At 39.6% G+C, this 25,759-nt stretch overlaps 1 protein-coding gene across 1 annotated transcript in view; it reads left to right on the forward strand.

Annotated features, from left to right (window-relative positions):
• SLC16A14 (solute carrier family 16 member 14) overlaps positions 1–23,253 on the forward strand; it is a 28,842-nt gene extending 5,589 nt beyond the window's left edge. Inside the window, exons 2-5 of the mRNA XM_028150784.2 lie at positions 3,711–3,982; positions 9,559–9,702; positions 14,684–15,661; positions 21,134–23,253. Coding sequence (XP_028006585.2) covers positions 3,724–3,982; positions 9,559–9,702; positions 14,684–15,661; positions 21,134–21,285 — 1,533 coding nt within the window. The 5' untranslated portion in view covers positions 3,711–3,723 and the 3' untranslated portion in view covers positions 21,286–23,253. The remainder of the gene's footprint in view (positions 1–3,710; positions 3,983–9,558; positions 9,703–14,683; positions 15,662–21,133) is intronic.
• The last annotated feature ends 2,506 nt before the right edge of the window (positions 23,254–25,759 follow it).

A 25,759-nucleotide genomic window follows, 5' to 3' on the forward strand; every position in this document is an offset into this window, starting at 1 on the left:
ATGACCATAATTTTTCTTTGTTTCACTCTAGTCTTCTTTCCTATAGATCCATATTTTTAACAACAAAGGGATCATAACATGTGTCCCATTTTGTAGCCCCTATGTATAATTCACACTTTCTATGTCTTCAGAGTTCAGTGTGATTTGATTTTCAATGGTGGACTTGCTTTGCACAGCTATACCATGACTGATTTATTTAACACCTACACTGTCTAATATTGGATATTTGACATGTTTGCGGAGGATTTTTTCTTACTATTTCTGGGTTCACTGTTATAATTTAGTTGAATTTTGAAGCATGAGCAGAAGAGGACCAGGAGGTTAGAAGGAAAGAAGTATGTTCCCGAAACAGGGAAGAAGAGAAAGTCACACACAAAAGCTTAAAAGAGACTGTGCCACCCTAGCCAGTTTGGCTTAGTGGATAGAGCATCGGCTTGGGAACTGAAGGGTCCCGGGTTCAATTCTGGGTCAGGGCACATGCCTGGGTTGTGGGCTTGATCCCCAGTAGGGGGTGGGCAGGAGGCATCCAATCAATGATTCTCTCTCATCATCGATGTTTCTATCTCTCTCCCTCTCCATTCCTGTCTGAACTCAATAAAAATATTTTTAAAAAAGAGAGAGAGAGAGAGAGACTGTGCCAAGTGTGGGGAGCTGCAGGTGCTTCACAGGGCTGGACAACGAAGTGCTAAGGTCAGGGGATAGGAGGAGGGACCAGGCCAGGTTGGGGGTGGGCAGATGTGCAGGAGGAGAACCTGGCAGCCTTGTGGGGGGGTTGGGGGAGAGACTTGATCCTAAAGATACTTTGATGAGATGGGGAAATTATATGGCAAGACAGCAGTCTGGATAATGGAGAAGTGGAAAGGACCCTGGCCGAGAGCAGGAAGTGTGGCAATTGAGAACTGGACAGCTATTTAAGAGATAGAATCATTTAAAAGATAAAAACAGTAACAAGAATGAGGTATGAGAGACAGGAAAAATCAAGATGAGCCCCAAGACAGATCCATGACATTGCTCTTCCACAGGCATTCTGGTTTCCTGGAGCCCATGTCTCCCTGACAAACTCTTAACCAGAACCAATGCTATAGTGCATGGATCAGCAAACTCCCTGCAAAGCATGGGTGGGGGACCTTTTTCTGTCAAAGGCCATTTGGATATTTATAACATCATTCACTTAATATAATCCACTTAATACAAGTTTATGCTGCTATGAAAAAAGCTCCTAGATTTATTGAATTTTGAGTCCTGCCTGCGGTTGCCGTGGCAAGGCCAGACCAAATGATTTTGCAAGCCTTATACCATCCGAGGACTGGACGTTCCCCACCCCTGCTATAAAGGGTCGGAAAGTAAGTATTTTAGATTTTGCAGGTCATGTGACCTTTAAAAAGGTGAAAACAATTCTTAGGGGTGATTAGGAGCATACAGAAAGAGGCTCTGCAATTCACTGAGTCTGGTTTTCTGTCCTCCCCATCCACGTCAGTACACACCTGGGACATTTCCACAGTTGGACGTGTTCCCAGTGTATTTGAGATCATTTTTATATCATCATCCTTCATTGGCACAAAATGATTTTTCAGCAATAATCATTTGTAATGGTCTGTAATAATTATGATTTTATTTGTTCTGTTATAAATTAATTGCTAAAAAAGAATAGATTTTCGCTTACAAGACATTATTAAAATTGAGCAAACCATTTCATGTATTGACTCCAAATTTTACTTTCCAAAACAAAGTTTTTCACCTCTCGCTCTTGTACTCTGTTTTGCTATTTTAAATTTTAAACAAAAATAAAATCTCCAGGTGGGCATATAGAGCAGCAGAAGGGTGAAGTAACTTAAGTTCTGGTCTTCGTCTCCACAGTAACTGCTGTTACAGTTCACTCAAATGTCCTGCAGTGACATGTGGCAATGCAGGGACCGCAGACCCGGATTGAGCCGAGGTGAGCTCCAACAACTCTGCACTCTTAGGAATTTACTCTCAAAACAAGTGTGTGTAGCTGGGCCACACCTGTGCCAGGGCTCAACTGCATAACCAGCGGTTCCCTGAAATAATTTCCGTGTAGAATACAATGTTTAAGAAAGGATGAATAATAAAGCATCCTAATTTGAAGCTTACAGATGTATAACATTGAAACATAACTGTTTGGAACTTTGACCAGCAAAAGATTTTTTTTTTTTTTGGAGAGGAGTATTTTATTAGTGACATTGTCTAGAATTGCTGGCACATATTTTTAAAAATATATTTTTATTTATTTCAGAGAGGAAGGAAGAGGGAGAGAGAGATAGAAACATCAATGATGATAGAGAATCATTGACCTGCTGCCTTCCACACGCCCCCTACTGGGGATCGAGCCTGCAACCTGGGCATGTGCCCTTGACCGGAACCTGGGACCCTTCAGTCCAATGCTCTATCCACTGAGCCAAACCACTAGGGCACTGCTGGCACATATTGAACACAAAAAAGCAGAGCAACTTCGAGTCAATTGTTGTTTTAAAGTTCTCTATGGATGATACTCCACCTAATTGCTTGCTTTTGGGGCAGAGTGCTCCTGCCGCTCTGTGCTTGGTGCTCCACTACCTGTGGCCTTGCAATGGTGCGCTGCAGGACTCAGCTCCATTTGGAACTGCCCAACAATCATTTCCATATGTAGTAGGCAACAGTCTCTTCCATTATCCTGAACATTGAGGCCTTTTCATAACCACCATCCTCCTCATTCTCAGCCAATGACCTAAACATCCTACTTCACCAAAAAAATTAGACCAGTAGGTGTAACTTTCCACCCTCTACTCACAATCTTATCTCCATCCACCTCTACTTTCTCCAGTCTCAGAGGAGGATAGGTTTCTCCCCCTGATCAAGATCAACTCTCTGGTCCCACCACCTCCAAGACTAGTCATCCTCTCTCCTCCCTCTGTCTCTGCTTCTTTTGCTCCTTATTCTCAGTTCTTATGCACCCCCTTAATTCTCATCCTAAAAAATAAAACAAAACCAGAGTCCTCCCTGACTTAGCATCACCCCCTCCCAGCTCCATCCAACCTCCTTCCTCTTGTTCGAACATCTTGAGAGATGTATCCATGCAAAGCACAAATCACCATCATTAGAGAGCTGTATCTCCCATTGTAAGATAGTTAATTGAGTTCTACTTTGTAAATCTCTCCTGAGTTGGGCACACACAAGTCGGTCCCCCTGAGGCTAATCCATTCTGGCTCTATTGAGCACTTGGATCCACAAAATGAAAACCAGAATTTATGCCAGGGCCCCACCAAGGTGAAGCTACTCTGCAAGCCTGCCTAAGGCCAGGTGTCTTCCTCCTCTGACATCTTTTTCATCCATCTCAATAAGGGGCTTAGGAATGAGCTTTAAAGTCAGAAATAGCTGGGTTCAAACCTTCATTTCCTGTCTGACCACACTGCTTATTACCTATGAGACTTTGGGAAAGTTGCCTCCTTTCTCTATTTTCATATATTTAAAATAGAGATTATAATACTTACATATAGAGTGACTTTAAAGATTAAACAACTTTCCTAAAAGCACTTGGTCTTGAGAAAAAGTGAGAAGTGTTCCCAAATCTGCATGATGACAAAGATTCAGCTGAAGGTCTGATACGATGATGGGACCACTTTGGTTATGATGAGGAGGTAGAACTGTCCAAAGAAGATGAAGATTTTTTTTGTTTTGATATTCAATAAAATGATTTGTCATATGTATTTCAGAAAGTCTTGGAAAATGTATACAAGTCATGAAGATATTGGGTATGATTTTGAAGATGTCCCCAAAGATAAGAAGAGACTTAAATCCCACCCAAACATTGATGGCGGATGGGCTTGGATGATGGTTCTTTCCTCTTTCTTCGTGCACATCCTCATCATGGGTTCCCAGATGGCCCTGGGGGTCCTCAATGTGGAATGGCTTGAAGAATTCCATCAGAGTCGTGGCCTGACAGCATGGGTCAGCTCCCTCAGCATGGGCATCACCTTGATTGTGGGTATGTTCGCCTGTCACCTATTGTAAAACTGAATAGTTATAAAATGACAATTCCCCAACATAAGTAATGCTTTATATTGTTGAAACAGTAATGTTAGTGATATAAAGTTTACCATTTTAACCATTTTTAGGTAAACAGTTTAATGCCATTGAGTACATTCATCACCACCCTCCATCTCCAGAACTTTTTTCATCTTCCCAAACTGAAACTCTGCACCCATTGAACAGTAACTCCCTATTTCTCCTCCCTCAACCCATGGCCACCACCATTCTATTTTCAGTCTCTATGAATTTGATTACTCTAAGTACCTCATATAAGTGGAGTCATACGATATTTGTCCTTTTGTATGATATTGCCATTTGAATATTATGAACACTTGGAGTATTTTATAAATTGGTCATTTTTAAAACTCTCTTTTGCCCCAAGCTCCATTTTTTTTAACTGTTGTAACACAATTATATACCATTACAAGTATCTGTTCATTTAACTCTTATGAATATTTATAAAAGATAAAAATTTTAGAGAAAATACTATAAAAGTCAACTAACAATCTTATTTCAGAGTTCTAATTAATTTGAAATTGATCATATACTATTGGAAAATCTATTAAACTGTTTTTAGGAAAGTTACTGATATAGCAAATAGGGAGGAATAGTAATATATTCTTGCATTTTCTAGTTAAGCCTACCCATACAGCAATCTATGAAACCAATTCTTATCCAATTGGAAATACTAAACCAGAAAGTTATTATAAATGTAATATGTTATTATAGCTAATGTGTTTCATTTTGGGAACTAAACAACTTTCACTGTCAACTAATATTCAATAAGTACTTATTATATACCAGGTATTTTCCTTTACATTATCTCATTTAATTCTAACAATCTACCACTATACCCTAATGTTCACTTGCTCCACTTGAAAGGAACAACCATCACTTTATGTCAGTTTTTTTAAATTTTAATTTAAAATATTTGTGATATATTTTATACTGGAAACATAAATGGCCTCAAATCTTTTTCTGGTTTTGTGAGAGTATGTGTATGACAAGCATATGTGTGTTTGATGGGAGTCTGTGACTTTTCAGTGGTTTCTACATTAACAAGTAATCGCTTGAATCCAACTCAGAGATTTGTTGATCTTGGCTGGCACTCAGTTAATGCTATTTTGGGCAATACACATGATATTAATACAGTAATAATACTAATGAGAGAAAACAAGGACAAACTGTTATTTCCCAAGATGTGGGTGGGATGTGTGTGTGTTTATCAAAGGGAATTAATACTGACCTAGCTTTAAAATTAAATAAGGGCATCATTATGTGTGTGAGAGAAATGCTAAGAAATTATATTTGCCTATAACATTGATGAACTGACTTCTTCAACCCTGCGTTGGCTAAAACTAGGACTACAAAACTTGCATACAAAAAATGCAAGTTTTACTGTGATGTAGGGAATGTGCTGGTTTTGTGTTGGATGTAAATCTACCTTCTCAACAAGACAGTAAAAGAAAATTGTTCTTCTAGAATACTTAAAATCCTGGTGTGTGTTTTTTTACCTTTTAAAAAATAAAATTTTAAGAGGTTGAACAAAGTACTAGGAAGTGTGTGTTTACAACAAAAAAAGAAGACTCAGCAAAAAGCCAGGAGATATAATATCACAACATTTTCCAAAATACCCGATAAGGCTGTCTTAAGCAGTAGAAACTAGTCCTAAAATGACTGAATATAGGTTTGAAGTTGATCCTCAAAATAACAACACTTAACTTGTAATGATGGTGAAATGCGATTGTTATTTTCAGTTTAATTGGGAGATTACTATATTCAGAATTCTGTTTGAGAGTCCAGAATCCCTAAATTCCAGACAATGGAACTTCAGATTGTAGACTAACCTTTCCATAGAAGAGGTACCTAAAAAACATCTTTTGCTGTGGGGCTCAGAAATCATAACACAGCAAGGCTCATAGCTATAGCAACGAAAGGTCTTTTATTCTATCTATCATAACCCTAAATGGCTGTTGATTGTCTAGAGCTGCCTGGTACAGGGGAGCTGCCGATGCATTGAGTGTTTTTCCAAGCCAGAAGCCATCCAGAACAGCCCCCTTTATTTAGTACTTAATACATGCCACACCAATATTATGGACATGATCTGATTTGATCCAACAGCAACACTGGAGGTCAGCCCATCATCTCCACCTGACAGGAAGAACATGCAATGCTCAGAAACATTAAGTAACTTACCTAAGGTTGATCAGCCAGTGAGTGTGGGACCGGCTTTAAACCTAGTCCATTGGACTCCAAAATGGTGCCCACTATACCACACTGCCTGCCACGATGTCGAATGAGAACTGAAAATACATCTGAAGTAGATAAATACAAATTGTTTTTGTTTTCTAATCACTATAAGCACAATTGGGTTATCTCTTTTAAATTTTAAAAAAAAATCTGTGAATTATGTAACAAACTTGAAAGCCATCACTCTGTTGGGCAGTGAGTTGCACATGGGAAAATTCAATAATTTCATTCTTGTTTTTCATTCTTTGCTAGCATGGATTTTGCCAGTTTCTGCAGAAGGTTCCAATTTTCAACATCTTATTCAGGTTTCCAGCAGACTTTGTGATAGCTCTCAGAATAATTCTTGGTGGAAGCCATGTTATTAGGGGACTCTGTGGGCTGCACAAGGTCACTGGCTTGCTAAGCAGATTTAGAGCAGTGGGGTCAGTCCTGGCTGCACATCAGAGCCCCCTGGGCACTTTTAATAACCATAATGCTAGGGCTGCACCTGGACCATTGCATCAGGATCTCATGGGATGAGACCCAAGCATCAGGGTTTGGGGGGAGGGAGGTGTTTTTTTAAAAGCTCCTAAGTGACTCCAATGTTCAGCTAAGGCAGAGAGCCACTGATTTAGAGGCTCCTAACGCCTATTGCCGTGAGGGGTTGTTAGTCCAAGAGACCAGGAGTTCATATCTAACCTCATCTATGATTGTATGCCAAGGCTCTCTTCAGATTGTTTCTGCCCTCACCTGAACTGTTTTTAACCTACGAGATGCTTGGATGGGCAAGAAATCATGACTTCCTCTGGGTGTTCCCTGCAACAATATAACACTTTATTGTGTGGGAAATGGGCTGAGATTCAGATTTCCTTCTGGAGAAGAGAGAGTCTGATGATGAATAATCTCATTCCAAAACACAGAATTCCTCTACAAAAGTGGGAATCATAGCCAAAGGATTGTATCTCAGTCCTCCCTCCCTACCCCCCGCCCCTCTCCTTAGACTGTGTGGGGAGTTCTTCTCATCTTGTTGAAATAGCAGTGCAAGCTTGGAGATGCTGCTGGCCATCAATAAACAATGGTTAGAAAACAGAACAGTCAAAAAGCTTGCGTCTGACGTATCTATAGTTTGTAACTGTGGAGGAGTCATTCGTGGCATTTCTGGGTCTGACTTTGCCCATCTGCAAATCATAAATGACTGAAGCTCCAGCTTGAGTTGGGTGAGAGTTGATGAACCAAAAGCCAGACACTATTATTAACTAATGTTTCTATCAGTAAAGCAATTCATATTGCTTTTTGATATGTAATATTCCTGTAGACAGGAATATCTGCACTTGGGAATTTCTCCCCCTTTTTCTTCAAATGCTTTCTTCATGCAAGTTTCATAAGCAGGCAGAAATACTTGCTTCTGGGCCTTCCTGTAATGTAGAAAATATGTTCATGCTACTGCACTGTGATCTGTTGGCCTTTCAGATCCTAAAAGGCCTATTAACAGCAAAGCCATGAGTCATGCATTTTTCTCTTTTTAGCCTTTCATTTTGGATTCAAGTAGTGAAATGACCATGGGTTTAGAAAAATAAAAGTATTTGTAAAGAAATCAAAGGAATATCTTCAACTTTGAGTTTCAGTTGTTCCCAATAATTCCCCCAGATGTTTATCAATATGCTTAGTTTACATATTTATATGATGTGCTTATTGTATAATACCTAAATAAGTATATTTATCTAGCATATATTTACTCTATTAAATCTATTCTAAGAGCTATATCTACTGAATTATTTTCTGTAATGTGATAGGGTTAAGTGAATAAGTCTTTGCCTTCATAATTTTTAGAATTAGGCCCTCTCAAAACCATTAGATCAAAACAAAACAAAAAAATAAATAAAATCTTAGCTGACTGTGTACCCAAGTATGCACATGAATATAGTTAGAACTCTACAGAGTGTTTTCCAGTTTGGGCTAAAAGTTCAAAGTGTTTCCTTAGAGTTCAACAAGTTTTTAACCTGCATAGTTTCACCTGAATACAGTTCTGAAACTATGTAAGATAATAATGATAAAAAATAAGATTATGTTTAAAATGTGCCATCTTACTGAATGTTGAGTATGGCTTCATACTGTACTGTATTGCTAAAGTCTGGATTGCTATATGGACAAGGAATCATTGATCACAAGGCAAGCATTAGGCTTCAGTGACATCAGAAATTACCACAAAAAGCAGGAAGAAAACAAAGAGGATTGACAAAAACTAGAGCATCATAGTAAAGTAAGCAATCAGAATGTGTGTCATGTAATACTGTATGGCTGTGTGCATTGGGACATCTTGCATAACGAGTGTTTTCCTGAATCTCCACATGGTGTGATAAATGCATAGTCTGATGGGTCCAGTCTGACGAGTCCTTTTCAGCTTGGTTTGCATCTGCTATCCTCATGACAACGGGCTATAGGTCCTTTGCCTGAAGCCTGGGAGTCCTGAGAACCCCCTTCCTGTACTCCCTTTGGGTTGGAGTCAAAAACTGAAATGTGCACAGAAGCCAAACAGTTCATGTAAATGAGGGCAGGAGGCCAGATATACAACTAAGGGGAGAGTGGACAAGCTAGAGAGGGTGTGATGCAGCTAAAGGGACCAGCTACTGCATAGCTCCAGCTGACTTGAGCTGTGTGGGAAGATAATGTGCTGCCACTGAACTTTTTTTTTAATTCTCTTAATTTTAAATTCAAAACATTTTAAAAACATATTTGGGTACACAGTCAGCTAAGAGTTTTTTGTTGTTTGGGATAAACAAAATGCAATGACAGGCTGAATAGAGCCCCTACATCAGTTTAGGACTTCTGCTGTGTTAAGAGAATGAGCCAATTTATCTATTTCAGGTCTATCTTCCTTGAAAGCCTAGAACCTTGTGCTCACCAGTGAAATGATTAAAACCCATCTTTGCATGCTAGGAGCCTTTTTTCGTATAAAGCAATGGGGTTTTGACCCTTTGAAGTCCCCAAGGTGTATTACCTCCCCCCTAGCTCAGAATGTCTTATATACCTAGGTCCCCCTTTCTGTCTGAACCTCTCATGTCAGGTGGGGACTCTGACTCTCTCATGTATGCGGGATTTCCATACATATGTATGTATTAAATTTGGCTATTTTCTCTTGCTAAAAAAAAGAAGAAGAAGAAGAAATACATACATAAAGCAGTGGGGGTGTTTTATTTAACAGACCTAGAAAAGTTTTATTCTTCGTCTTTATATGAGGATTTACTAAGCAAGCAGGAAAATAAAATGCTTTTAGACAATTCCCTTGTCCATGTTCTGCGGCAGGACCTTTCATCGGCTTGTTCATTAACACCTGTGGCTGCCGCGGGACGGCGATCATCGGAGGACTCGTGAACTCGCTTGGCTGGGTATTGAGTGCCTATGCCGCCAACGTTCATTATCTCTTTATTACCTTCGGAGTGACAGCTGGTAAGCATATCGATTGTATTTTAATTTGACATTAAATGTTTTGATTGGGCATTTTGGCAATGAATTTTATTGTGCAGAAAAGGGACCCATTAAAGTATTTTGTCTTTCTGTCTCCTCCATCGCCGCCCCCCACCCCCATTTTATCCTCCAGGAAATACTTTTTAATATATTAAATATGCCTTAAGTATGACAGAACAACCTAACAACTGTACTTGGTCTAATAGATTTTTTTTTTAATAGAGCGAGGAAAGGAGGGAGGGAGGGAAGACGGGAGGAAGAAAGAAACACCGATGTGAGAGAGACACATTGATTGGTTGCCTACCGCATGCACCCCAACCGGACCTAGGAGTTGAACCCACAGCCTCTTGATGTCACAGGCAGACACTCCACCCATTGAGCAACACCAGCAAGGCACTCACTAATAGAATTTAATTGAATCTTCCATACCTGGTTCTAAGCGCTATCCTTTCTCTTATAAGTAACAGGAAAAGGGGGGGTAAAAATACAGATGTAGGTGAAATATTCAGGAAATTAATAACATTCTCATTTAAACACTGCAGAATTGAGCATGAATCACGGAATAATCATTTTGTCTTTTAGCCCTGTTCAAATTAATGAAATAGCAGCAAAACCCGCCTACATGTAGAGACCTAAGAAGCAAATCTAGAGCACAGTGAGAGTGGTAGTCCCCAGCGGAGAGGTAAAAATGGGCTGCCAGGCAGCACGGTTTGCATATTCGTTCTGACAAATATCTCCCCAGCCATAATTTCCTTTATCAACAGGTAGCAGCATCCACACGGATAAGAAGTAGTTTCTTACTGGTACAGTTGTTCTTAAATGAACCAGAACCAGCTGACTTTCTTTTTTGACTACAGGCTTTTTTAGAAACTTGTCCTCATAACAGTCCAATGAATAGAGCTCGCACGGGATTTTTGTATTATAGGTAAGGAGATAAACACTCTTTCTGCTGAGACTGAGACACACTGGGGTCTCTGGGCAGACATGTGGGCCCCCCTATGAAATTGATCTGGTCGTGTTTGGTTATATGGACTATGACTTGATCCTAATAACCAGGACTTGAGACTTATTCTCATCATTTAGAGATTTCTGTTACATTCTTTGTTTAAATGGAATTTTATTTCTTGCAGTTAATTGCTTATTGATCCTCAAATATCTCTTAATTTATTTATTTATCCATTTATTTATTCAATGAATGTTTATGGATCCAAAGAAGTAGGAAGAAAATTAGAAGGCTTTGAAAGAAAAGTATTTCTTGAGACACTTTATTGCTCCCATTTTTTTATACAGGAAAAACCCAAAGAAAGAGTCTCTGAAAACACATTCACCCACCTTCCCCACAAAAATATATATATAACTATAGTTAAGTGGAAAAATTAGCTAAATCAGTTAGATTAAAATGAGCCAAATGCTGTTGGGCTGTCATTAATGGGGCATGTTGAAGCTGCTTGGCAATCTAGCCCCTTTATAAAAAAAAAAGAAAAAAGTTAGATGCAAAAATACACTGCAAAGGCAGGTGATGGATATATATTTATATCGCTGTACAGTTTGTGTTTGAAAGAAACTTTGTTGGTATCCTTCATTCCTAAAAGCATTTCAGACATATTTGTTTGTATCTTTCTTTTTTTAAAAAAAAAAAAATGTTTTTATTGTTTTTAGAGAGAGAGGAAGGGAAAGGGAGAGAGAGATAGAAACATCGATGAGAGAAACATCAATGGCCTGCCTCCTGCATGCCCCCAACAACCACTGAGTCTGGCTGCATTTTTATTTTTAACACCTAAGCAATTAAAATTGGATGGTAGTGTTCTCTTATTAAGCAGAAAATTAATGTCTGTTTGAGCAATTTTACTTAGCCAAGGGAGTCTGGACAAATTTCTTCAATTTTGCCCGAGCTCCCTTGTCTTAAGCCTGGCTCTGAAGACACCTTTTCTCCCACCACGCAGACCTGGAACCACAGGATGTTCTCTCCCTTCTGAGCCTCCTTCCTCCACCCGCCTCTTGGGCTGTAAGCCCATCCTCTAAACCCAAGTGCGGTGAATAATTGTCCCAGCGTCCTTCACTGGGCAGGACATTTGCAGAGCTTTGACTGATGCGTGGCTTGAGCCAGAAAAACCACCCCAAGTCCTGTCCTATAAGCTCATGTAATAATTGTGCTAATTATGGAAGAAGCTTAAAATACAGATCAACAAATAGCAATGTGTAGGTCTTACTAGGTCCTGACTTCAACAAGTAAGTTTTTAAAAAATATACTCATTTATGAGACAAATATAAATATGGGAACCTTTGGATATTTCATGATATTAAAGAATTGCTCATTTTTCAGATAGATAATGATAAGATTACATTGTTGAATCATAATAAATATTTAGAGATTTATACTAAAAATGTTTGCACATGAAAATGATATATTCAGGATTTGCTTTCAAAATATTATGGAGGAGGACAATAATTCTGTGACACAATATTTTTTTATTTTTTTAAATATATTTTATTGATTTTTTTACAGAGAGGAAGAGAGAAGGATAGAGAGTTAGAAACATCGATGATAGAGAAACACCGATCAGCTGCCTCTTGCACAACCCCTACTGGGGATGTGCCCGCAACCAAGGTACATGCCCTTGACAGGAATTGAACCTGGGACCTTTCAGTCCGCAGGCCGACGCTCTATCCACTGAGCCAAACCGGTTTCGGCTGTGCCACAATATTTAATATCAAATAATTTCTTGGTTCTTTAACAAATAATTTTTTTCCATAGTGACCACTGTTACACTTATTTTGCAGCTGAGATTTTTGTACCTTAACCGTGGAAGTATAAAATTAATCTCCAATGAAAAGGGTAGCTATTATTTTAAAATGTGACTATTTCTCTTTCCATAGAACTTTATTTATTTCATTCCTTTGTTATAACAATGCCAGTCATTGTTCTAGACCAGTGATGGCGAACCTATGACACGCGTGTTAGCACTGACACGCGTAGCCATTTCTGATGACACGCAGCCGCTGAGGCGGCTGCATGCCGAGGATGAAACATTTGCTGCTCCTGAGGATGAAACATTTGCGACTATAGTCTTGGAGTTAGTTTTTTCCTCAAAGTGACACACTACCCGAGTTATGCTCAGTTTTTTGGCGAAGTTTGACACACCAAGCTCAAAAGGTTGCCCATCACTGTTCTAGACACATAGAGCATTCTTGAGAGAGGGCTCTAGGCCCATCAGTGAACCAAGCACATCCCTGCCCTCATGGAGCTTGTAGTCTAGCAAAAGGGGAGAAGAGGTCAGGTTATAAGCAATGCACACAAATAATCAAAATCCTTCTGCAGCTACCCACTGGCAGCTAGGGGATGAGCAGTGTAGGGTGAGAGGCAGCATGGGCAGGGAAAAAGGACCAGGCTCTGACGTTGGGTCTGAATTCCAACTGGATTCTTCAATTACCAGCTAAGGGGTCTTAGGAAAATAACTTAATCTCTGTGAGGTTCAATACCCCCTTTTATAACCACAGCTAGCTTTCAGGGTTATTGTGAAAATTAAATTAGATAAAGTCCATAAAGCAACTGGCCTATCATTGGCACTCAGTTGCTGGTAATTTTGATTGTATTTTTATGTATGATTGCTCTGGTCTCCTTCCAAATTCACATTAATCTGAAACTCTTAAATGATGCTGAACTGGGGAGTCTTCAGCCTTGGGATGTGATATTGGTTAGAGTCTCTTTTATACTACTATACTAGTGGCCCGGTGAATGAAATTTGTGCACTCGGGGTTGGGGGCGTCCCTCAGCCAAGCCTGTGCCCTCTTACAGTCAGGGAGCCCTTGGGGGATATCTGACTGGGGAGCGGGCCTAAGCCATCAGTTGGACATCCTTAGCGCTGCCACTGCTGCGCTCACCAGCCATCAGCCTGGCTTCTGGCTGAATGATGCTCCCCCTGTGGGAACGCACTGACCATCAGGGGGCAGCTCCTGCATTGAGCGTCTGCCCCCTGGTGGTCAGTGCACATCATAGCGATCAGTCATTATGCTGTTTGTTCGATTTGCATATTAGTTTTTTATTATATAGGACACTGCCATCCTAATGTCGGGAGGTCCAAATGGGGCCCCATGATCATTGAAATGGAGATTATGGTTTCCCTGTCTGTACCTAGAACTTGAGCATACAACCCACAACCTCTATTTTAATTTCATTTGGCCAGTATTTTAATTTCATTTTGTCTATTTATTAAAATACTTCATTTTGTAGAGCAGTTTTAGGTCCACAGCGAAACTGAGGAGAAAGTAGAGAGTTCCCCAAACCACTGGCCCTAACACAAACATCCCCCACCAGCACTGTAATTTTGTCAGTGCAAATCACAAACTGTGGCCTATTTTCTAAGAAAGAGACAATACAACTCAAAATCAGAGATACAAATAAGTGTTAGGTGGCTTTGACCTCAAGTGTGTATATTTATGGGCGCATTATCATTCCTTTTATTCTTCCAACTAATTTGTGAACAGATTGGCCCCTTCCTGAGGCTTCTGCAAATTGCCTGGAGGTGATCTTCATCCCCTGTAAACACTTTCCTGGGTACTTTGTGCACTTAGCCCTGGCACGGGAGCCCTCAGAAGCCATGCGTTCTTTCAGCAAATCACTAAGCACACAATGTGTGTCCTGGGCAGTAAGAGACAGTACCAGGGATGACGGGAAAGCACGGCCCTGCTCCAGAGCTCACCTTCATATGTGAGAATTGATCTTATTCTATTATCAAAATAACTTGTATTGCAAAGCCTGTTGGGGGAACTGATGGGCTAGAAACTTTGAGGATGACCCTCATGGTACTTACCCACCGAGCTATTTCTGAACAAGTATTAGTTGTTTTTAAATAGCATAGAGACAAAGGTAATGCAACGCAGATGATCTTCAAATGCTGCCGATTCTGGAGATGGCCATTTATGTTGTGCTGTGTGCTTTTTCTTCCCCCTTTCAACCGCGCAGGCTTTGGGAGCGGGATGGCCTACCTGCCGGCCGTGGTCATGGTGGGCAGATACTTTCAGAAAAGGCGCGCCCTGGCCCAGGGCCTCAGCACCACGGGGACCGGCTTTGGCACCTTCCTCATGACGGTCTTGCTCAAGTACCTGTGCGCGGAGTATGGGTGGCGGAACGCGATGTTCATCCAAGGCGCCGTCTCCTTAAACCTGTGTGTTTGCGGGGCGCTCATGAGGCCCCTCTCTCCTGGGAAGGAGGGAAAGGACCCAGCAGGGAGAGATCCGCAAGTCCCCCCGGCTCACTCCACGGAATCTGTTAAGTCCAGTGGACAGCTGGGCAGGGCAGACGAAAAGGAGGCCGGTCCCGGGCGCGAGGAGACCCTGGGTGACCTTGCAGACCAGGCGTGCCCAGAGGAGGCCGGGCACAGGAAGAACATGTGCGCCTTTCGGGTGCTGAAGATGGTGAGCCAGCTGACCCTGAGGGTCAGGAAGGGCTTCCGGGAATGGTACTCCGGTTATTTTGGGGCAGCCTCACTCTTTACTAATAGGGTGTTTGTAGCTTTTATTTTCTGGGCTCTGTTTGCATACAGCAGCTTTGTCATCCCTTTCATTCACCTCCCAGAAATAGTCAATTTGTATAATTTATCAGAGCAAAACGACGTTTTCCCTCTGACGTCAATTATAGCAATAGTTCATATCTTTGGAAAAGTGATCCTGGGCATCGTGGCGGACTTGCCCTGCATCAGCGTCTGGAATGTCTTCCTGATGGCCAACTTCACCCTTGTGCTCAGTATTTTCCTTCTGCCACTGATGCACACATATGCCAGCCTGGCGGTCATCTGCGCTCTGATAGGCTTTTCCAGCGGTTACTTCTCCCTGATGCCTGTAGTGACTGAAGACTTGGTGGGGATTGAGCACCTGGCCAATGCCTATGGCATCATCATCTGTGCTAATGGCATCTCTGCATTGCTGGGACCACCGTTTGCAGGTAATGTACAAGGTTTTATTTTATTTTTTTATTTTATTTTACTTTTAATTTTTTTCTTGATTTCGGAGAGGAAGGGAGAGGGAGAGAGAGATAGAAACATCAACGATGAGAGAGAATCATTGATTGGCTGCCTCCTGCATGCCCCCTATTGATGTTTGAGCCCACAACCCGGGCATGTGCCCTGATGGGGAATCGAATCCTCACCTTCTGGTTCATAGGTTGACACTCAACCACTGAGCCACGCTGGTCGGGCAACCATACAAGGTTTTAAAGCTTAGAGTGCATGTAGATTGTTAGGTTGTGTTCTCATCGATGTTATGAAGTCCAAGGTAAATAAGAAGGAAGTTTCCATTTGTGTACATGCCTTTTTCCTTCTCATTCCTGCCCCCAAATTTCTCACTTACACATTTTAGCAAGGTAAAGGTCATTCTTCCATGTAGAATGCACATGAACTTTTGATCCTCATCTATAAAGTAAGCTGCCAGCGGTCAAGTGGATAGACAACAGGATAGTGCAGAGCCCCACCAGGACTGAAGGGTGCAGCCTCTCCCCAGCTCCAGCTGATTTCTGTCACCAAGCGATATGGAGAACTATTGCCTGATCTTCTATTGTTGGGTGAGGGGGTAGTCTCCCAAGATAAACTAAGACTGGAACACTTAGGTGACATTTTCAGATTTTCAAAAGACTGTAAATCCAACAGAACACATCTATGGGCTGGATCTAGCCCTGTAGTAATTTTCTATTGCTGCTGGAATAAATTGCCTTGAACATAGTGGCTTCAAACAGTTCAGATTTATGATCTTACAGTTGTAGAGATCAGGCTAAATTGGATCACAATGGGTTAAAATCAAGGTGTCAGCACAACTAAGGAGGAATCCCTTTCTTTGCCTTATACAGCTTCTGGAGGCTGCCTGCTTTTTTGGCCCCTGGCCCCCTCCTCCAACCTCTAAGCCAGCAGCACAACATCTTCTCATCTCTCTCTGATTTGGACTCTCCTGCCTCCTTCTTTTACTTATGGAGACACCCATGATTACATTGGGTCCACCAGATCATCCAGGATAATCCCCCATCTCAAAGCCTTTAACATAATTGCATCATCAAAAATCCCCTTTGCCACGTAAGGTAACATTCACAGGTTCCAGGGACTGGGACTTGGGCATTTGGGGAAAGTTGGAGCATTCTGCTTACCTCAGGCTTAGTTGACAGACATCTAAGATAAGATCTCTCACGTGTATTCACCTCAGTTCAACAGAAAATTTGCCAGCTTGGTTTCCTTGTCCCATTCCTAGGGTCATGTCCTTCTCAGTCATTTGAATTCTAGTGCACTTTCTTGAGTGAAAGAGAAAGGAATTGCAACTAAAAGACAGGCAGAGTCCCCTGGTTGGGGTGGCTAAGTTGGTTGGAGTATCATCCCATACACCAGAGGTGGTGGGTTCGATTCCTGGTCAGAGCACATACCCAGGTTAGGGGTTCAATCCCCAGTTGGGGGTATGTACAGGAGGCAACCGATCGATATTTCTCTTTCTCTCTCTCTAGTCAATAAAAAATTAAATTAAAATCTTTTAAAAGGCTTCATGTATTATTAAAAAATGAAGAAGAAGCCAGGGAGTTGGTTATACTCAGTCTTCAGGCATTATTTCTACCTGCTTCAAGGTTCCTCCCTAGAAGTGGACTGTAGATGAATGTGGTTCACCATGATGGTAGAAACCGTCTTATTAATGGTTCAGAACCTTCTATGAAGGTGTATCAAATGCTGCTATGGAGACTCTAAAATCAATGTTCTGATGTGCATGTCGAGGCCAGCAGCCTAAAGAGGACTTGGCTTCTTTTTATTTGTTTCTTCTCCTTCCACCGAACCCACGCACTAAGGAACGCTGAGCACATCACTGGCTAACTGCACTGTGTCTAAGTCATTGACTTTCCAGGCCAAGAAGCCAACACTGCAATGAGATGCAAGCCCAGCCTTTATGCATTGTAGTTCAGAAGTGACTGGCAATATGAGCGACTCAATAACATTAAAATCTTGCTAGAAATTTCAGGTGGGATAGAAATTACTGCTTAGCTGGATTTGCTACAAGGTAAATTACTGTTCACATCACCTTTTTTTAAATGGGTTTGGAAATGAATGTGTTTTTCATTTTGCAAAGCAGTTTCTACTGGCATCAAAAATTCTGGTACAATTTAGTAGCAATCACACATTTCCATTAAGGAGAAGAATGTAGAATCAAAGACATTGAACAGATATTTTCACCATGTCATTTAGCAGCATGAACTTCTTGGTATAATTCATTTATAATGTTGCTGGGCATTCAGTTCTTCTCCTTTAAAGATGTAATAATAATAATAGATATTTTTCTAGATGTTTCCAATGTAAAATATAGCAAAACTCGGCCAACAGATTTGACTGACCAAGAAGCTACACATGTTTCCTCCAATTGCTTGAAATATAACACCTAATAACGATTTGCAATGTTTTCCACCAAAAGCTGGGAAAGCATTTAATAAGTAAGAAAAACAGCCGTCATTCATCATTTGACAGACTCAAATGAAAAGGAAATGCAATTTTATAGGGAACCAGATTTTACTTTGAAGCTGTTGATTTGAATTGGTGGTTGGATCAGGAGTTGCCAAGGATCTCAGGCTGCAAACCAAGCAACCAGGATCAGACCTGTAGGGGGAGATGGTTAAGGACAGCTTGTCTGAAACTGGTTTCTGAAGAGTTTTGTCCACATGTTGCTGGGTCAAAGCACGTGGTCAAGTACAGCATCTCGTAACTTGCTTTGTATCGGACTCAAACTGAGTTGAGTGCAAACTAGAGGTGCCAGAGAAAGATAAAGGGATCCAGAGTCATTTAAAAAGAAATCCTAAAGGTAGATTGGAGAAACCTATGGGATTAATCGAACATAAAATTGGGGACTATTCCTCCAATTTGTATTGTTAAATTGTTTGGTGAAGTTGGGTGTACTTTTTAAAAAAGTAACTTTTAAATACTGGGGTCCCGGATTGTGAGAGGGCCCAGGCCAGGCCCAGCCCATCTCGCAAGCTAACCTACCAGTCAGAGCGTCCGCCCCCTGGTGGTCAGTGCATATCATATTGAGCGGTTGAGCAGCCTTAGCATATCATTAACATATTACGCTTTTTTGATTAGTTGAACAGCCAACTGGTCGACCGGACACTTAGCATATTGGGCTTTTATTATATATGATACTTAGCAGACATTTTCTGTAGTCTGCAGAGACAAGAGGGAGCATGGTGTGGTGGGAAGGAGGTGTGAGAGTGTTCTAAGGGTGATGGTGTTTATTATTTTATCCTCCAGAAGGGGGAATAGTACATGTACAGATGAGGAGCCAAGAGAAATGTGTTTGAAACTCTAAAATATTTAATATGGCTTGTGCTCATGGTCAGCTCAGGGCAGTAAGGGAGAGCGGTGGGTAGGCCACATCACAGAGCCTTGGAGCTTAGATTAACCACTCACCCAAAAAGTAAATCGTCTGAACTAAAAACAAATTAATTTTCCAGCCAGTTAGGATTTTGTCCTATTTTGAGGTCCATGCTAAGCAGCAATAGTATTTCAGCAACTCCTTTCAGCTAGCGGTGTTTGTGGTTTAGAGTCATCATTTTCTACTCTGTCAGTTGATCATATGAAAAGTGCAGATTTAACTATTAAAATTACAAGGTCGTCTTTCCTCTGGGATGAGTGGAGTATGAGAACCTCATTTACAGTTATTGATGTTTTTAAATGGTCGCTTACGGATAGTCCCGTTGTGTGTATACTCCACTTACATGTACAGACTTCTCTGCGTTACCTGCAAAGGACTCATTCATTGGTCATGATTCACAGTGGTCCACGGTGGCCAAATGGTGACACTGAGCAGAAGTTTGTTTTTGTGGGTTTTTTTGTTCATATGTCGGTGAGCCTTTCTGATTTAGTTCTGAGGCAGAGTCATTATTTTCAGATTATATGTCTAATCCTTTCTGTTCCTCTTGTCTCAAATTGGAGATTAAAAAAAGACAATAGAGCATTTTACTAAGCCACATGGAAAGAGTCTGATATTTTCTTTTTTTTAATCAAATGACAAACTCAAAACTTGGTTCACTTTTAAAGTATATCCAGAATTCATAGCTTTGGGGTGGTTAAAAATTATAATTTTTAATGCTATTAAGTGTTTGTTTTTCTTTATGACTACCATGACTGATCCAGACACATCCACTGTGCATTAGGTACAGTAAACAAAGTGATATGGAGAACTACCAGGAAGTCGGAGGTGCTGGCTCCTCTTTTAACAGTTACTTTTGTGTAGTTATTTGTTGGTGGGAGAAGGTTAAGTTGCATTTATGCATTCATTTGCCAGTAATATATTTTTTAAAACATATTTTGAAATGTGGCCATGAAATGCTATCTTTGATCATTAAATCATTTATATTTTTCTGATGCCTTTGCTAATTAATGCACTTGAAATGGAAAAGGTAAATGCTTATGGTTACATTTTTACCATAAATAAAATTTTTGTGTGTGGCTTAATCCTCTCAGCCTGCATAGTTGGCTATGTGGGAACCATGGCATGTGATTGACTCTTAGAATTAATCACTGAAGGGAAAGAAACATCTTATATCATAGTTTCTGAGACTTTTTTTTCATGTTTAACAACTCTGAAATCAGAATGCATTTTATGAAGTCCTACAAAATATTGAGTCATATTTTAATTGATAAAGATATGTCTTTCTTATTAATACATAAGGTAGGAATGAATAATATAATTCATGGTATCTTAGAATCAATGAAATACTGTAGTATTTTATAGAGTGAACAGTAAAATTATGATCTGAAAGTATTAGATTACAATATTAGAGTATTATTTAAAAGGAACTGATCATTTAATTGGCATTTAAGGCTATCTATTTGGCAACTTAAAATTTCGTAAATATAAAGTTTTATAGCTATAAATATGAATTTTGTAGAACCTGGGAAATGTAATTCTTTCTGAAACTGATATTTACCCTCATACACTTCAGAATGACAGAAATTACCCAAGTGACTTCTCATAAGCCTCTTGATATACACTAGAAATTTCTTCAAAACTGTTTTGAAGGTTTTAGAAAAGATTTGTATTTATATTTGTAAAAAAACAAAATCATTAGATTCACTTTTTCATTGCGGGCTTTGTGCCTGCCTGAGAATTACTCCGAGGGCTATGAGCAGAAGATTCTCCAGGGTGGGTTCCCCAGGCTACTGTTACAGTGCCTTAACAAGTGTCCCTAGGGCTTAGAAGATAAATGCACCCATCCCCAGGTACTGAGGACTCTGGTTCATACAGCCCTGACTTAAAAAGGGCTAAAGGAAAAGTTTTAGGCATTAAATGACATACGCGTAAATTATAGAAATATTTATAGTCGCAATAAGTGCTTGCTTTGTGTTCTTCACTTTAATTTAGCAACTGTATTACACTGAATATATTCTTTTTTGTTTTGTAGGGTGGATCTACGACATCACACAAAAATATGATTTCTCCTTCTATATATGTGGTTTACTTTACCTGGTAGGAATACTCTTTTTACTGATTCAACCATGTATTCAGATTATAGAACAATCCAGAAAGAAATCCATGGGTGGCACACAGGTGTAGTGTCACGTGATGTTTCATGTGAGATTTCTTTGTGGTTCTCACGCCTACCTCGCCTGGTCGCTGTGAGGAGCCAATGACATATCGTGGGAAAGCGCTTTTGTACGGTCACTGGCACTGTCATTTGTAAATGCCATCATCATTGCTTCATGTAAGAGCAGCACTGCCTTCTTCCACTTGGGGAGAAGCGATGAACAGTAATAAGGACTTCACGCGTTTAGCGGTGACAATGTCCTTCAAAGACAGCCTATTAGTCATTGGTAGAAATGCCCTCATAAAAACCGCTCTCTCTTGCCATCCACTGGGACTAGGGTTTTAGATACAGCTTTTTAAAACAGATACAAGGGATAAAAGCTTTTCAGCCCAACTACTGGCAGACCTCATTTTATTGTGCTTCATTTTATTGCTTTTCACAGATATTGTGTTTTTTACAAATCGAAGGCAAGACCCTCCACCAGCAAAAGGATTGTGACTTGCTTTATTGTGACTCTCACTTTGCTGCAGTGGTCTGGAACCAAACCTGCAATATCTGTGAGGTCTGCCTGTACTGTGTAAAGTGAAAATGAAACATCTAAATGCTTCTGGAAAGCTCACAGATAAATGGGTTTTAAGCACAAGAATATGATTAGATTTCAGAAATTCATTGTCACAGGAAGCCATTGATCTCTCACTATAAAATAAATACAGGATCTAATTTCAAAGGTAATACATGTAGTACAATTAAAGAAAAAATGTCTATTTTTATGAAAGAATTCTGCAGCTAGGGAGTACAATTTCTCAATCTTCCTCCAAGAAAAGCATTTGCCATCAATCCTAATCCAGTAAGATCCAGTTATAAATGGAATCTTAAGACAAAACCTAAATAACAATTTCCTTAGTGAAAGTTGTATTTGTACTCACAACTTCTGAATCAAGGGCTATGATTCAAGCACTTTAATTCATATCATCCTCCTCTTTGTTTATGAGCATAATCTGGGGCCTATAAAAAGTTTTTTCTGAGTTCTCATGCTTGGTAAATAAAATAGAGAACTAATTGCGGGTTGATATGAAGTTGGTGGTTAAATCATTTGTAAAATGTGTTACAAATCCAGAATATAAGACTGTGAGGTTGTGAGGGTAATAAACAGAATCGCCTTGGTGTGGGTATCTGTGCACCTGACCTTGGAGTAATGGTAGCAAATAGCCCCTCTCCAGTGGCTGAGCTATACACAGTTTAAAAACAGTCTCCTGAACTATTTCCTACAGAAGATAACTGTGATCCATGACATCAAATTCTCTTCCTTTATCTGAGAGCTCTATTTTTCTAAGCCAAAGATTTTTCAGATTGCAGAATGTTCTTCCCAGAATCATTTTGAAATTTCTGGCTGCCTTACTTGTTTACACATATTTTAGAACTGTTTAAATTTCTACTCACAATTTGCTCATCACACACAAAAATCCTTGAATATCATTGCCCAGTGTCTTGGGTCAAATTTATCTAGAGTGAGTACAGACCATTCTCAGTTATCCTTGGTAAATTAGAGGCAGGAATGATACTAGTAATTAGAAACCACCCCCTGCCTAATTTGGCTAGTGGTTTCAGTGTCCTACTCTATGAAACACTCCAGAGCTGTTGACATGTAATTGCAAGTTTCCTCTTTGTTTCATCTTCATTATTTTCTGCCCTGATGCCTAGTGGGAGGGGTTGCACAATGAGACGGACCCTGAAAATAACAATAATAATAAAAGGCAGCTAATGAAAAGGAGAAACAAGAGCATGGCTAGTATACACACTCAATGTTACCTCCAAATGATTCAAGAATTGCCTGTAAATTAGTCTAGTTAATAAATGGCATGGCACACTCCATTTTGTTCAACACCTATTTAGTACCATTACAGCTTTGGCTGCTGTTAAAGAACTCAGCTCTCTATTTTGATAAAGGTAATCTTAAATGCTGAGGCAATGCTCTCTCTCTCTCTCTCTCTCTCTCTCTCTCTCTCTCTCTCTCTTCTCTCTCTCTCTCTCTCTCTCTCTCACTATTTCTCTCTTTCTTTCTAAATCTATATATGACAAAATTAGGATGGTTAGATGGAAAAACATGTGTTTTAAAACTGACCACAGAACTTCATTACTTTCATGTTCTGACAACACCAAATTAACAAGAGGCAGTGTTCAAGATTTTGAATGGTGCTCTAGCCAATGCATTTTGATGCTCACACTGCTGGTTATGCGATCATAAATATCAACTTTTATCCAATGACCCGGCTTTAGTATCATGTCTAAGTTAAACCTGCTCACCTTCAGTTTGTACCGTTGTTTGTGGTGGTTTCTACCACACAGAAGTTCTCATTTTACAAAAATAGGGTAAAATCTGCCTGCAATATTCACATTGACAATAGAATAATAGAGAATGCTATAAAGGATTATAGCACATGTATTATTTCCCGTTTAAAATGTTATTATTTACAGTTTCTTAAAGTTATTATAAAAGGTTAATTGTGTATTTATGTGCTTCGTAGTTTTTCCCTCATGTATCCAAGTAATTTTTATTTATGTACAACTAAATAAATGTTGTCCTGTTTAAAGGTGGTCAGTGAGTTTTTGTATAAAATATCTAATTTTTTGGTCTTAAAAGGAACACTCCTAAAGTGTAACTGATGATTACCTGTTTGTTTCTGGCCCCTGGAACTTTTTATTAGGTGTGCTCATAAAACCACCTGGAGAGAATCACCCAGGGTGTCCAAACTGCCAAGTCCAGCTATTAAATTTAAAATGCACACACCTCTTAATCTAAAGAATGCATTTCTAAAATATTTTCCTACACATGGACAAAGACAGATGAACAGAAATTTTTTTTATTATTTATTGTTTGTTATAAGAAAGATTGGAAACATTTTTATTGTTCATCATTAGGGAACTGTTAAATAAAATATGGTACTTATGCAACTATTGTTTTAAAGATATAGCTATATATAAAATAGGAAAATAATATCCAAGATAGATTGCCAAAAGAAAAAAGCAAGATAATGTACTCCCAATTGTACTTTGTTAACAACAAAAGGAAGTTATTCACAGGGCCTCTGTATGTATGGAACATTTCTGGAAGGAGACACAAGAAAACATGAATAGTGGTCAGCTCTGGTGAGCTAAGTTTAGGGATTTGGGTACGTCTGACTTTTTTCCTTATGCACATAATGCTCTTTCGATTTAAAACTTATATCCAATATTATTTTCAATGCAGATTCTTGAGGCTACTTAAAACCTAGTGAACTGGAACCTTGGGGGATGGGGCCAATAAACCTGCCTTTTAAGTAAGCTTATCGGTCGATTCTTGTGTGCACTAAGATTGGAGATCCACCATCAACATATTTACAAGTAAAACATTCCAATCAATTTCAGATACTTGTCCTGACTCTCTCTCATCGATTATTTCCTTTTATACAACATCCTGGTCAATTACTATATTCTGAGCACTCACAGTGTATAATATTTTTATCCTACTACCTCTTTCTGTTTCCATGGTGGTTTTGTAATCAGCAAATGTAAGTCGGGCTTCCATAAGAACAAGGCAGGCTGATTCCTGTGCCTGTCCTCCAGCCAGCGTGCAGAAGGAAGCTGCTGTTGCACAGAACTACCACTGACAAAGCGGTAACTAAGCTAAGGGGAAGGTGACTGGTAACCTGTTTAGATGAAACTGTAATTAATAATATAACAGATACATGGGGGTTCAGTAAGATGACTGAAGAACTATCATCAGTGTGTCTACTTGTCAACTGAAAGATACAGACTACCAGGGCTAGACTAGAGGTCTCACACTCTTGAGTCCTCAGGTCCCTTTTGTATTCCTAAAACACAATGAAGACCCAAAGATATGTTGTTTTTGTAGGCTGTATTTTATTGATATTTACCATATTAGAAAGCAGAACAGAAAATGTTTAAATATTTATGTATTAATTTTAAAATAATAATAATAATGTGCCTACTGTGTTAATATAAACCCATCATATGAAAAGTAACCATGTTTTCCCCAAATATATTTAGTAAGAATATTTAGTAAAAATATTGTTTTACATTTTTGCAAATTTCTTTAATCTCTGGCATAATAGAAGACAACTAGATTCTTATTTCTTCTGCATTCATTCTGTTGTAATATGTGGTTTTGATTGACATATATGAAGAAAATTCAGCCTTATACTTGTATGTAGTTGGAAAGGGGTGGGATATTTAAGTCCTTTCAAATAATTGTGTGTTTGTGTGTGTGTGTGTGTGTGTGTGTGTGGGGGGGGTGATATCACACCAAAAAATTCCACAGGTAGTATTTCTTTTTTTTTTTTTTTTTTTTTTTAGTTTTTTTTTTAATTTTATTTATTTTTTTCATATATTTTATTGATTTTTCACAGAGAGGAAGAGAGAGGGATAGAGAGCCAGAAACATCGATGACAGAGAAACATCGATCAGCTGCATCCTGCACAACCCCCCACTGGGGATGTGCCCACA

Source organism: Eptesicus fuscus, chromosome 11 (genome assembly GCF_027574615.1).
Source record: "Eptesicus fuscus isolate TK198812 chromosome 11, DD_ASM_mEF_20220401, whole genome shotgun sequence".
NCBI lineage: Eukaryota > Metazoa > Chordata > Mammalia > Chiroptera > Vespertilionidae > Eptesicus > Eptesicus fuscus.